The 14,711-nt window shown below is 38.4% G+C and overlaps 1 protein-coding gene across 4 annotated transcripts in view; it reads right to left on the reverse strand.

Annotated features, from left to right (window-relative positions):
* Window positions 1-11,637: 11,637 nt before the first annotated feature.
* Window positions 11,638-14,711, reverse strand: part of RMND1 (required for meiotic nuclear division 1 homolog) — a 44,591-nt gene continuing 41,517 nt past the window's right edge. For all 4 annotated transcript variants that reach the window (XM_072827899.1, XM_072827883.1, XM_072827906.1 and 1 more), the window contains 2 exons: window positions 12,340-12,456; window positions 11,638-11,849 (listed from right to left, as the gene is read on the reverse strand). In XM_072827899.1, the coding sequence (XP_072684000.1) occupies window positions 11,817-11,849; window positions 12,340-12,456 (150 nt within the window). In that variant the 3' untranslated portion in view covers window positions 11,638-11,816. The remainder of the gene's footprint in view (window positions 11,850-12,339; window positions 12,457-14,711) is intronic.

Raw genomic sequence — 14,711 nt, forward strand, 5'->3', positions numbered from 1 at the left:
AGCTTGTGCTTGACATCTCTTGGCCAATACCATCGTCCCTTTATTTCCCGTGTGTCATAAGTATTCATCTGGAGAGTTGAAAGGAGTGGACTTGAGAACTGGGGAGAAACTTGTAAATCACTAGTACCTTTCCGTCACCAGTGGATTTGAAAAGTCACACCGAAGTAGATATGTCTGTCTGTGCTGTGTTTGAAGAGGTGCAAGTGCTTCCTTAACAGACTGGTTGAGTGTGATGTCAGACGTGCCTGTTAGTATTGAGTTTGATGCTTATTTCAGCAATTGTTTTAGTTTATGAAGCGTTGGTCCAAAAAAAAGAAAAAAAAACCAGTTTGCAAAAAGTATGTTTGTTGCTTAAGAACAGTTCACTTTCCTGTAAAGTTTTCGGTCTCTGAGGTGTACTGTTAGAGTGGATTTAGAGTTGGCCATTCTGTTAAATTTGGAGGTCCTGTAACAGGTTACATGGCAGGCGGGGGACTTAGATTTTCTGGTGGTCATTTTTAACATTTTAAAGTTTATTTTTGTGTTGCCATTTTAGTAGAGTTTTATTTTTGTCTTTGGAAGTACAATTTTTGAGGACTGGATATAATGATTTCTGTGTTTTACACAGTTAGGATTTGGGGAGATTTAAAAAGAATATGGCTTGATTGTTAAGGAAATGGAGGTAGCAGTTTCCAGGATTCGCTTTGGTTTTAAAGCATGCAATTCAGCTAGAAGTTCCTTAATTTGATGTTGAACCCATTTTGGTTTACAGAGCCAGACTTTAGCAAAGAGATCTGGCACATATTTCCCAAAATATTTAAGGTAAGCGTAATATCTTAAGACAGTTACTTTGACATACAGAAGTGTCCCCTCCTAAAAATCTGAGTTTGATTTAGTAATCCAGTTACACCCAGGGCTACCGATGACTAATTCCTCCTTCTTTGAAGACAAAATAAGCAGCTGTGTAACTTTAGTGGTCCAAAAGTGAATAATAGATTTCATACATACCTGCCTTGAACTTTCTTATTCTTTGATCAGCTTGATAAATGACTTGAGTGGTTAAATGTCTGCCTGCAAAACTAAATTCTGACCCTGATACAAGTATTCCTAGTGCACTATCACTAACACATCAAAGTTGGCCTTCAGACTGGCATGCCAGGTTCCTTGGATTGGCTCTGCAGTTGAAGTCTGTTTCATCTTACTTGGAAACTAAAGTGATTCTGATTGGTACACAGTCATAGTTGGAGATCTTTGGGTTCTTAATTCTTTTAGACCTTGACTGTGAACTTTCAAGTTTATGGTCTGATGGAGTGCCTACATGGAGAGGGAACTGACTTGAGGGAAACTAAAAAGTGGACAAAAAAAAAAAAGTGGACAAAACTGATGCTAAAGTTTTGGGTTAGTTTTAGCCATTGTGTCTAGAGTAACTGGCCTTGAGTCTCAAAGTAACTACTTTCTCTTAAGACCAGTGAATAGTTTCTCAGTACTGTACTCTTACATAGTTTTACAGAAATAAACTAGGGTTATTCCTGAAACCCTGGATCACATTCCTAGAGAAAGTGCTGTCAGGAGCATCCTAGTCTTCTCTTCAGAAGCTGCTGCTCTTGACTTTAGAACGGGGCTGCTCTGCTGCCAGTGTTCTCAAGGCATAGGCATGCCTACTTGAATTTTGCCAAGTATGCTAAGTAATAGCATTATAAGGAATGCCGTACAGATTATATCTGCTTTCTGCAACTTGCTGAAGTGGAATATTTAGGTGGATACATATATAAAGGTTGGAGAGAAAAGAGTCCTTGTAAAGAACTAGTAGTGTATTTCAGCATTGGGACAAGGAAGGCTGTCTGGTTGTGGGAGAGCCACAAATGCCCTGAGTTCAGTTATAAGAAAAATCAGAAATTAAATCATCTCTTTAGTGCTTATGTACTGACTTATTTTGGTATTTTGAAAATAAATTTGGTAAATTAGGAGTTCAAAAATAGTTTCACACATTTTCCTTCAAAGAAAATCACAGTGTAAGCAAATAATCTAAGTGGATTCATCAAATGTTGAGTTATGCATAAATAAGCTACAGTCATGTGCTGCTGAAAGTTTTGATGCATGTTTTGCTGAAATACAATTAGAAAAGTAGGCACTTGCTTGTGTTCTGAAGAGGATAATTCCAGTGAGACTTGGACAGTGGGCAGAAAGCAATTTAATAGTATTGTACTTACTTTTTTTTTTTTTCCTTTTTTTGCAAAAATTTGTGCATTTGTGCTCAGGTGGAAGATGGAGTTTCCTTGAACCGATAAAAGTGATCGGGGAAGTAATAGATGTGGGTAGATCCTAAAGCAGCTTTTTCACTACATAATTTTATAAGGATGTCCTCCTGAGTAACCTCTTGAATTAGGAAAATGACATGATTTTACATGCTTAAGTCTACCATGCCCTCTGTGTTTTATATCAAGTTTAAAATATAAGAAAAGATATTATTTTGAGTGTCTTATATATCATTGGTTTGGTTACAAAGTTTGTAAGAAATCATATTTTATAGGTGGTTGTTACTGAGTCCATATTCCCTCAAGGATTCTATATACTTTAGAGGACTTTGTGTTTTAATCCCATTAGTGTTGGCTTTGGGGTTTCAAATCTTTTTGGTTATAATTCTAAGATGTACGTTTTATTAAATGCTACCTGGTACACATGCATAAAATTTAAGCAGTTTTCAGAAAATGGTACTTGTTTTTTTTTTTTAAAGATTTATGTATTGATTGATTGATTTATGATAGACATAGGGAGAGAGAGAGGGAGAGAGGCAGAGAAACAGGAGGAGGGAGAAGCAGGCTCCATGCCGGGAGCCCGATGTGGGACTCGATCCCGGGACTCCAAAATCGCACCCTGGGCCAAAGGCAGGCGTTAAACCACTGAGCCACCCAGGGATCCCCGAAAATAGTACTTGTTATTCTGAGTTATAGAATGTATTTTTTTCTAACTTAAAAAAAAATTGGTGGTTTAAATGAATCAAGGTCTACCCTTTGAAAAACACTGGTTGGTAGATTCGTTTTCTTGCTATTACAGATTACCCCAAAACTTCATGGCTTAAAATAATAAACATTTGCTTATCTCATACAGTTTCTGTGGGCCAGGAATCTGGACTAGGATAGCGTGGTGGTTCTGGGTTAGGGTCTTTCATGAGGTTACAGTCAGAATGTTGACTGGGCTGGAGGATTTGCTTCCAAGGTGGCTGGAAGCAGGTTAATCTCTGGCAGGTTAATGCTGGCATTGGCAGGTCTTAGTTCTCAGACTGCTTGAGTGTCCTCACAACATGGTAGTTTGTCTCCCTCAGTACAAGCTAGAGCAAGGAGGAAGCCACACCACTGCCACATGCTGTTAGTTGAAAGAAAGTCACTTAAGTCCAGCCTACAGTGGAATTAAGTTCCATATCTTGAAGGGTGGAGTATCAAAGAATTTATGACATATTTTAATAACTACCACAGTTCTGTGTTTTTCCTGTTTATGGGTGAATTAGGATTGAACCAGAAGCCTTGTTGAAGTCAATCTGTAAGTAATTATCTTAGTTAATTAAGTCAGTTTTTTTCTCTGAGGGCTTTTAGTCTCACGCCCTCAATCTTAAATTTGAGAAGGGAGGCTCAAAGAAGTTAAGTAATTAGCCAGCGCATGGCCATTCAGTGTAGGAACATTAAACAGATTTTTCTGTCTTTTTTTTTTTTTTGTCATGAATGATGTGTGTGCTGATTAAGATGAGAAAACTTGTTAGTGATTTTTAAATATATAAAGAAGTTATAGTATAGAACTGTTGTTTCCTAGTCTCGTGGTTTGCAAACTTCTACATGATAGTAATACTTTCAATTTATTCGGCCTACAGATAATACCTGATGTCTGTGAATTTGCAGACTCCTCATAGCAGTACCGCCTTCCCGTTGATTTTTAGAGGAAACAAAATATACTTATGAATTTAAAGGATTTAAATGAATGAATTTATTTTTAAAAAATATTTTGCTTATTTATTCATGAGAGACACAGAGAGAGAAAGAGGCAGAGGGAGAAAGAAGCAGGCTCCATGCAGGGAGCCTGATGTGGGACTTGATCCCGGGACTCCAGGATCATGCCCTGGGCTGAAGGCGGCGTTAAACCGCTGAGCCACCTGGGCTGCTCTGAAGGACTTTACTTACTGTTAGCTCCAGATGCTGCATATATACCAACCTGGAGACTGTACTCTGTAACTATTCCAGATAGCACATTTCTAGGACCTAAAAGAAGGTATTATAACAAAGATAATCAGGGTTTGAGTATGAAAGAAATGGATACCACCCTCTGCTGTGAGACAGTCATGGAAACTTTGGATCTAGTAAGATTTGTTCTAAGACCGGTTTTTTCTTTGTGGTATAAAGGAGTAGGATGGGACCCTGATATACATGGATAATGTGAGTAGAGCCAGAATAAATTTTGAAGGCCTTCCTTAACTTTTTTCTTTTAAATCCAGTAGACTTTCCTGAGTAATAGGTTGGGGATACAGTAAATTTTCTTACACCTCTGCTGTTGCAGAATTGACAATAGCTGCTTTGTTCTTAAACTGCTTTCCAGTTTCTCTTACCATCAGGACACCTGACAGTTGCTGTTCAGCCATGAAGCACATGCTTATGTGCATTATACTTACGTGATTGCTCTTGTTTACCTGTGTCTTGTAACTCCCATCCCCACTGTAAATTTTTTACAGGGACTTCTCTTTCCTATATATTGCTGGTACTCAAATGCTTGCAGAATTGAATTTGTAGTTGAAGGACCTAACAAGATAATTTTTCCCACTAGAACTGAATGAGAAAATGTTTATTGTACAAAGCCTTTGGATACAGGTGGGAGGTGCTGGTGATATATATGTTAATATCTGTCCTTAAGATATTCACAGTCCAGTGGCGGAAAACACAGTCATATGCTTTATATACAGTTCTTTATATACACATATTTGAAGTGTAGTGGTAGTATAAATGAAGTTGGTATTTAAACTGAATCTTGAAGGGTGAGTAGATGTTTGAAAAATAGACTTAGTTTTGTGACCTGTTTGGTTGTGCATTTCCTTCTTTCCTTTCTTAAGATTTTATTTATTTGAGAGAGCGAGAGCAAGCGCGGGGAGGAACAGAGGGTTAGGGACAAGCTGACTCCACGATGAGCTCAGAGCCCGAGGATCCTGAGATCATGACCTGAGCTGAAATCGAGTTGGACGCTTAACTAAGCCACCCATGTGCCCAAGTGGTTGTGCATTTCTCACCTTTACTCCTTTATTATACATCTACCTTTGTTTTATTGTTGAGTTGCCATATTTTGATAAGTTGCTTTTTTCTCTCTCATGCATGTTCTTTTTAAGTTACTTCTCTAGAAGTGTGCTGTCCAATGCAGTTTAGCTACTAGCCACACATGCCTTTGCAAATTAATGTCACACTAGCCACATGTGGATATAGGCTACCTATTGGACAACACAGATACAGAACATTTCAATTGTTGCAGAAAGTTCTCTTGGACTGTGCTGCTGTAGAATCATGTTTTGCTCATCTGCATATTTTCACTTTATTATAATGTATTGAGTTAGGAATAGAATGAATAAATTTAATAGCTTTCTGACATCAATGGAGGAGACAGAGTGGTTGGTATTTATGACTAGAGGGGAGAGAGTATAGGATATTTACATTGATGAAGAATATAGGCTTTGCAGTCAAATCTAGGTTGGAATCCTGCTCTGTAACCTTAAGTAGTTTGGCTTTTGGGCATGTTCACTTCTGAGCCTCAGTGTTTTGTTTTTGTTTTTGTTTTTACTCAAATAGGGATAATATTTACCTCTCAGGTTTGTGTGCCTATAAAATAAGAATGTATGTAAGGGGGCTTAGCACAGTACCTCAGTACATGATAAGGTCATTAAGGTATTTTTGAAGTAATCACTGATTAAAGAAATTTTTAAAATTATACAGTGAAATTTTTTTCTTTTGGTGTATAGTTCTATGAAGTAACATAGATAAATATTTGTGTAACTACCATCAGTTAGAATACATATCACTTCTACCACTTTCAAAAAACTCGCCCATGCTGTCTTTTTGTATACTTAACCTCCTCCCACTTGATATCCCCGACAGCCACTGATTTGTTCTCCATCATCATTTTTGTCTCTTTTAGCATGTTTTATAAATGGAGTTGTGTAATATGTAGCCTTGGCTTCTTTCCTCAGCCAAATTGGCTGAAGGACTCCAAATTGTAACATAAATCTCAGTAGTCACAACTGATTTTTAAGACATTTATTTTAATTTAGAAATCTTTCTTAGAAATCTGCATCTGAATTTTTGTTCATAGAATTGTGTTTGACTTGGGATTTTTATGTTTGAAAGTGAAATCAGTGACGAAATTTACAGGGAAACACTACTTCCCCTGGTAACTGTGTCTGTGTATGATACCCACCTGTTTTTCTTTATGAAAGTGATTGATCACTGGTGGGGAAGATTCCCATTTTTATTATTTATTAAAAGATTTTATTTATTTATGAGAGACACAGCGAGAGAGAGAGGCAGAGAGATATAAGCAGAGGGAGAAGCAGGCTTCATTCAGGGAGTCTGAATGTGGGACTCGATCCTGGGACTCCAGGATCATGCCCAGGGCTGAAGGCAGCGCTAAACCGCTGAGCCACCCAGGGATCCCCTAGATTCCTATTTTTAGTAGTTTATCCATATTAAAGATCTGCGAGTGGCAGGAGAGTCCTCCTGTGAAAAAGTTTTTTGTCTAAACATTAATTTCTAAAATGTGGTCTGAAGCTAGGATAATCAGCTGGCTGCTTTGCTCAGGCCTTCCCTAGCCTACCACTGGAAGTCTGGCTGCTGCAGGAAACCTCTCAGCGCCAGGAAATCCAGGATCTGAAAGAACCATATAAAATTTGAGGATTCCAGTTTATCAGATTTCATTAGTGAACCACAGGACAAGTATTCAAACTAATCATACTTGCCATCAGAGTGCTTAGAGTCAAAATCTCTAAGGTAACCAGAACCTAAACCACATGAGACTTTTTAGATTAAGATCAATACTCTGATTTTAAAGACTAGTGTTTGGTGGCTTAGATTTGACTGGAATTACTTCATTTTTTTGTTGGTTTGTTGCCCTCTGTAAGTTTTTGTGTGATGAGTTCAAGAAGTAGTCAAGTTACATATTTCTATATTAGCAATATTAAATTCTTGTAAGCAGGTTTTTAAGACTTGTGTATTGAAGCTAGATTAGGGGCAGCCCAGGTGGCTCAGTGGTTTAACGCCGCTTTCGGCACAGGGTGTGATCCTGGAGACCCGAGATCGAGTCCCCCATTGGGCTCCCTTCATGGAGCCTGCTTCTCCCTCTGCCTGTGTCTCTGCCTCTCTCTCTCTCTCTCATGAATAAATAAATAAGTCTTAAAAAAATAGATTTGAAAGTCAAATTCATACTTAACCAGGATCTCTCCTGTTTTGGGCTTCTTTTCAGTTCTAGTGCTGTCTAAATTGCACGTAAATTTTAGGTTCTTTAGTTTAACTGTTGTGTTCACCTTTCCTGATTTTTTCAGAGATTTCTTTGTGGAACATCTGCTATCTTTAAGCAGATTAGTTGTTTACTTGTCCTACAACTTTCATTTAAATGTAAGCTTCATGAAAGTAGGAGCCCTTTTCATGATCTCTGCCAACTATATTTTGGAGCGTAGAGTAGCACATCTTAACTTGAGTAAGTTATTTGTTGTATTACATGAAAAAAAGGAGTGTCTCTGTGACTAGGTTTTACAATTGTGTGCTTTCCAGCCTATTCTATCATAACAGGCTAGGACATGTTGAAACATTTTGTTTTTTATTTTTAAAATTTTTAAAAGATTTATTTATTTGGAAAGAGCACACAGGCACGGCACAGGAAAAGGGCAAAGGGAGAGAATATCCAAGTAGACTCCCGCTGAGCATGGAGCCTGACGCCAGGGCTCTATCCCATTACTCATGAGGTTAGAACCTGAGCAGAAACCAAGAGTTGAACATCTAACCGACTGAGCCACCCTGGTGCTCTGAAACATTTTGTTTTTTAAAGATAACATTTAAATCTATGTTTCAAATTGTGCAGAAGGAGTGAAAAAAATGTGGCCTTTAAAAAATCCTGTTCCCTTAAACCCCTGAGGAAAGGTCCCATGAGGAAAGGGAATTTGGAATAGTGACCTTAAAACTTCTTTTAAAAATGGCAATTCATAATCAGTGGAAAATTGAAAGTTAATAGGCTTGGATTGGAAGTATTTGGAAAAGCTTCCTCTACTCATCTTCATCACCTCACAGCAAGGGCCCCACACATAAAGTTTGTAAAGGCAGGGAGAGGAGAGCATGAGGAGATTGGGGTAGGGAAAGAAAAGGAATTACCTGAGGAGATTCAGTACTTAGTACATTAAATGGAACAAGAAGGTGCTAATGAATTACTGAAAAATCTGTATCTTTGCTTCTCAGTATAGGGAGTATGGGAATCTCTTGGAGAGTTGTAAAAATATTCCTTAGTTGCAGCCTCAGAAATCCTGATTGCAAAACACAGGAATATAAATCAGGGGCACCTAAATGTTTGCTGGGGAATTGGTCTGAGCACCACACTTTGGAATTAAAAATAGGTGAATATGATTAAGTTTTGTAAAAAATGTTTCTGAGAGTAGAAGCAGTATATTAATTTTATATGTAAAAATATTCCTGTTTCTGACTGCTGTGATTATCTGAAGGCGGCAACCCCAGAATGCCTATTGGCAGCTGCCTGGTACATACAAAATATGTAGAGTTTAAAAGCCTTTTGGGGCATGCACTGAATAGTCAACTTGTTTTATTTCAGAATCCAATAGATTTTATACTCAGATGGTTTGTAATAACAGTAAACTGGTAGCTTCACATGTGTTAATTCCATTAATCCTCACAGCAGCTCTCTGAGGTCGTGGTACTGTTAAAACCATTTTACAGATGAAGAGACTTAGACCCAGAGAGGTTCAGTGATTTGCCCAAGGTGATAGAGCTAGTAGGTGGTGGTGAGGAATGCACATCTAGGTTGGTCTTAGTCACTCCTCTCATGAGTGATAGAAATTTGATACCACTTTGAGTGCTTCACCAAGATGAAGATACTTTAGGCTTTCCTTAGTCTTCTGGTAGGATTTCTCATTTTGTTGTTAAAGAAGTTGTGATCATGAAAAATTTTCTTCTGTTACACCTAAAATAATTAAAAGAAAAAATAAAACAACTGGGGCACCTGGGTGCCTTTAGCTCACATCATGATCCCAGGGTGCTGGGTTCAAGCCCTGTATTGGGCTCCCTGCTCAGCAGGGGTCTGCTTCTCCCTCTCCTGTCACTCCCCCCTGCTTTTGTTCTCCTTCTTTCCAATAAATAAAATCAAGTTCTAGGAAAGAGGTTTTTTTTTTTTTTTAAGTTGAAGCTTTTTCATAAATTTAAGGAGTTGAAAAAGATGCAGTTTCTGATGAATCGTTAAGTATTGGTATTTAAAAATAAAGGTATTTGTCATTAATGTATCTAGTGGAATGTAATACCATAATGAGTGTCTGCCATGATTGCTTTAATAAACATAAGTAAACAATTCATACTTAACTGTTCCTTTTTTCTTCTTGAAAAACTGTTAATTCCTCCCACAAAATGTTTACCTAATAAATTTTTGCTTGAAGGTCTTATTGATGATCCTTTTGTTTTTTGTGGCATATTTGTATATAAGTTGAAATGTTAGGTTTTGCAATGACCATAAGACACCAGATGTTCATATTTTGTTGTTAAAATTGTTATAATTAACACACAGTTGACACAGCAAATGTACATATGATACTTAGAGTAAAACTTTATTAGAAATGCCCCTCTTAATAGGTGGGGGCTTATATGGTTCCTATGAAATTAGAAAGCTTTGTTGACCAGTTATTTCAAATTGTCTTCCTGTTGGCTTCCCCAAAATTTTTAGATATAGGTTAAATACACTTACAGGTTTTTAAATATAGTGGACCAAACTAACATTGAAGATTGGGTGAGAAGGGAAGATGTGAAAGGGGAGAACAGGCTTCAGGCTTCATACATTGGCTGCAGGTGTGTATACAGGCATAGCAGCTTTATATAAAAGTGCTTCTGTGGAACTTAAAGATCTAGAATGCATTACTTGAACTCTGCATGCCCACATGTTCCTAGGGAAGTCTTACGATATAGGATATAGGTGTTTTAGCAGACTGCTAATCAAACTCTGGCACTGTGCTAAAAATGAAAATGGTACTAAGATGTTTACCTTTGCACTATTAGAGCAAATAAGTATGTAAATCTGGTAAGGGTATAGGTATATGTATATTTTCTTTGTGAAATAGTGTGTAGCAATTAAGTTGCAAAATAAGTATCAAGTTAGAACAGTAATACTGTTTTCATGGATATAAACCTTGAACAACAGGTTTTATTGAGTTTCACAGTTCCATTTATATGCAGGTGGATTTTTTTTCCATAAACACAGTACATACAGTATGTAAATGCATTTCTCAACCTTTCTCCAACTTGCCTTATTGTAAGAATACAGTAAAAATACAAGAAATGTGTTAATTGACTTAGTAAGGCTTCTTACTTAGTCAATTAGTTGATAGGCTGGTAGTTAAGTTTTGGTGGAGTAAAGTTATAGAGATTTTCAACTGTGGGGCGTGAGTATGTCTAGCCCCTGCCCCCCCCCCCCCATTCAAGGGTCAACTATAATGCATGAAAAAAAATAGAATATTTAATGGTGAGGCAAGTGGAGGTTATGCATAAAAATGAAGATAAGGAATCTGCCTTTTTTTTTTTTTTTTAAAGGAATCTACTTTTTAAAGACTTATTTTAAAGATGTTAAGAGCGTAGGGGGAAGAGGGAGAGTCTTAAGCCCAAGATGGGGCTGGATCTCATGACCCTGAGATCATATCTGAGCCAAGACCAAGAGTTAGGAGCTTAACCAACTGTGCCACACATGTGCCCCAAAAGGACTTTGCTTTTTAAAAATGTTCAATTCAAGATGGTAAGCACATAAATGTCAAGTTCTTTGTTCTTGGCATTTTTTCATTTCCCGAAAGTATGTGTGAAACAAAAAAAATGTGTGGGAAGAATATTTTGACTAGGTTGGTAGTAAAAGCATGGATAGTCCTGATTAATAAAGGGAGAAGTGCCAGTGAGCAGCCATACTGAAATTATGCCATCCAAAGTACGTATATAAAATTCATTCTAGTCATCACAAACCTGTCCTGTATTTATTTCAACAGTCCAGAGTTTCCTATTTGGCTCTCCTAGGCTGGGATTGATATTTCTTGGAGACAGGTGAGAGGTAGTGTCCAAAATCTAAGCCTTTTGGCTTTAATAAATATCTGCCTGCGTATCCTAGGTGCTAAGCTTTCTATGGTTCTTTAAAATATCTTCTTTAAAATTCTCAGTGTAGGGATCCCTGGGTGGCGCAGCGGTTTAGCGCCTGCCTTTGGCCCAGGGCGCGATCCTGGAGACCCGGGATCGAATCCCACGTCGGGCTCCCGGTGCATGGAGCCTGCTTCTCCCTCTGCCTGTGTCTCTGCCTCTCTCTCTCTCTCTCTCTCTCTCTCTCTCTCTCTCTGTGACTATCATAAATAAATAAAAATAAAAAAAATAAATTCTCAGTGTTAAAGACCCAAACACCAGATATTTCATAATTTTTATTCAAGCAGCAATACATTTAGGAGCTGAAAAAGATCATCATAACTTCTTGATTTAAAAAAATTAAATACCTATTAAGAGATTTCCCCAACAGTGAGCATTTATTTTTGATTGTAGAACTTGAATATCTCTTGTACTGTTAACTCTTCTCTGGTTATCACTTGATCAGAAAAATACACGTCCCAGCTCAAACATTACCTTAGGATGGTAAAAAGTGAGATTTATTAAATTTCACAGCAAGCCACTGGTAAAAACTAAAAATGACTTTTCCAAAATTGTGATTAATGAAAAATGCTCCTAAAGTCTTTCCCATACGGCAAGCTGCAGATCTGAGGCAAAGATACTTGCTGCTGGGTCGTACATGAAAAATATGCAGCTAGAACTTTCTCTAAATGCTGTCTTTAAAAATGGAACTTCTCCCAAAATCACACTTCATGCGTTTGCAATATTACCACAGTCACTTGAAACTTAACCTCACTTCCAAATATACTTAGTAATCAGAACAAAGCCAAGCTCTTTTCCACTGTCATTTTCTATGTCAAAAAACTTTTTTTTTTTTTTTAGATTTTTAATGTTTAAGTCATCTCTACACCCAATTTGAGGCTTGAACTCAGAACCCTGAGATAAGAGTTGCACGCTCCACTGAGCCAGCCAGGTGCTCTTACTTTCATTTTAAAAAGCTATTTACCTCGATGGTGATGAGGATGACAATCATCCACTCCAGGCGGAGCGCCCTCTTCTCAGTCAGGTGATTCCGCATTAGATCTGTCAGCTCCATACAGTGCTGAAGTTTTTCATTCATGACCTGCGTTAGAAAAACCTTAGGAAATATCTTGTATTTACACTTAAGTTTAAGAAATAAGTAACAGCACACTTCAAAATTTGAAAGGTCTAAAGTAGGTACATGGTGAGAATTTATCCTTCAATTCTTGCTCTTCGTTACCGTGGCCACTTGCCAGCAGTACCTGCCTCTTGTCAAAGAGTCCACCTAGAGACATTTTGTAATGTACAGATTGAACTGCAAGAAGTACTTTGCCTACTGACGCTCTTACATTAAGATTTTGATAGAAGATATAAAAAAGTTTTTGAGTCCTTGTTTTTGGTAACCTGCCCCTGGGAGTGTAGTAGTTAAGAAGGGCAAACTTGAAACATGTTGCTGTGGCCAAAACATGCCCTACAGATGACAAAAACAAGGATTACCTTCTACAGTTCTTCAAGTTCTGTGCAAACCCCTAGGGTTCTGTACCACTTGACCTGCTGCACATGTGCCACTAGTTGGTACTGCTCTCAGTGCTAGACTGCAGAGCTTCTGAGTTCTGATGCCTCCACCACATGTTGGTGGGGGTGGGGTCACAGAAAACAGAGTCTTTGGGATTTTTTAAAAGATTTTAAGTAACCTCTGCACCCAATGTGGGGCTCGAACTCATGACCCCAAGATCAAGAGTCGCATCTTTACAGAACGAGCCAGCCAGGTGCCCCCAGAAAACAGAATCTTTGAATTTAAGACTTGGATGTGACCACCGGTAGTTCTACCTCCTTGATCCCTGTATCTCATTTTCTTTTGGAACTCGGAAAGTCTGGAAACTTTTTTTTTAAGTTTGACTTCCCCTGATTACTTACGGAGCACGCCGAGGGTGTGGGTTTGGTCTGGAAATCTCAGACAATCCTCACAGATGCATGTTGGGGATTGATGGAAATGCATTCGTGTGCCGTATGTACTTGTAATGATTGTACAGATCATTAAACCGCCTCAATGAGAACATATGGAACCACAATCATACGCATATATTTGCCATGTTCCCAGCCTTTATGGCCATCCTGTAGTTTCTACTCTGTAAATGCTTAGAACACTGCCTCCTCCTTTCCTCCTTCCCTCGCTTCTCTATTGGCTGCTCCGTCTTGGTCTATAAACACACTCATCCTCAGGCTTGCTTCTGTCTTCAAGGTGCTGTCCCAACCCTCTTCCACTTTCATCTCTGAGTAGACAGACACATTCTTCCTTCTACTTCCTCATCACCCTGTCACCCCGTTTATTCTTTAGCCCTTGGAAGTTGCATATTACAACTCCTCTGAAACTTCCAAAAGTCTGCAGATTTAGTAAGTCTAACAACTTCTCCTGGTTCTAAATCTCAATCAACTCAAGCATTTGACAACATCTTGAAATGCACACTTCCTTTGGCTTTTTCTCCCCTAAGAACTAGGTTCTACCTCTGACCATCCTCTTTTCCTGGGGTTTCTCTATCTCTTGCCTGTAGATGACATTCCCCAAAGTCCTGATCTTGTCTTTCTGGCTCTATGCTCTGCTTGCACAATCTCACCCACTTTGGCTTGTGTAGATGTTCCCTAAACTTCAGTCACTTTGCATCCCACCATCACTATTTCTGTGATGTATATGTGCCACCTGTACTATTATGTAATTTCCAAAAGACTTTGTTTAATATGTTTATTTTAAAAGTAAACTGTCATTACCATCAATGGACAACAGTGTGATGTGAAACTGTTGCCTACAGGAAGCGGAGCCTGATGCCTGGGCAAGTAGTGGAGCAGCATACACCAGAGGGCCCATCAGGACCCTAAAAGCAAACTAAGTGCTTCTCCTGACAGTAAAGAGAACTATGACTTGCTTCAATGTTACTCAGTTCAGGGTCCATGTGTTACCTATATTCTTTTTTTTTTTTTTTTTAAGATTTTATTTATTCATGAGAGACACAAAGAGAGACAGAGAGAGGCAAATACGCAGGCAGAGCGAGAAGCAGGCTCCATGCAGAGAGGCTGACATGGGACCTGATCCCGGGTCTCCAGAATCACGCGCCAGGCTGAAGGCAGCGCCAAACCACTGGGCCACTCAGGCTGCCCTTAAATTCATCTCTTGAACAAGTATATGTATCCCACATTTTGGGAAAGACTTAAACTACTATTTCTTTTCTACTTCCAAATAGAACTATTTAATCCTGGTTTCTTCTCTGGATTTCTAACTGCCTATGAAATATCTTATGGGTTTCCTGACCACATCTCAAATTTAATGTTTCTCAAGCTAAAACTGACAACCTGGCCAAGTCT

Source organism: Canis lupus, chromosome 1 (assembly GCF_048164855.1).
Source record: "Canis lupus baileyi chromosome 1, mCanLup2.hap1, whole genome shotgun sequence".
In the NCBI taxonomy this organism is placed as follows: Eukaryota; Metazoa; Chordata; class Mammalia; order Carnivora; family Canidae; genus Canis; species Canis lupus.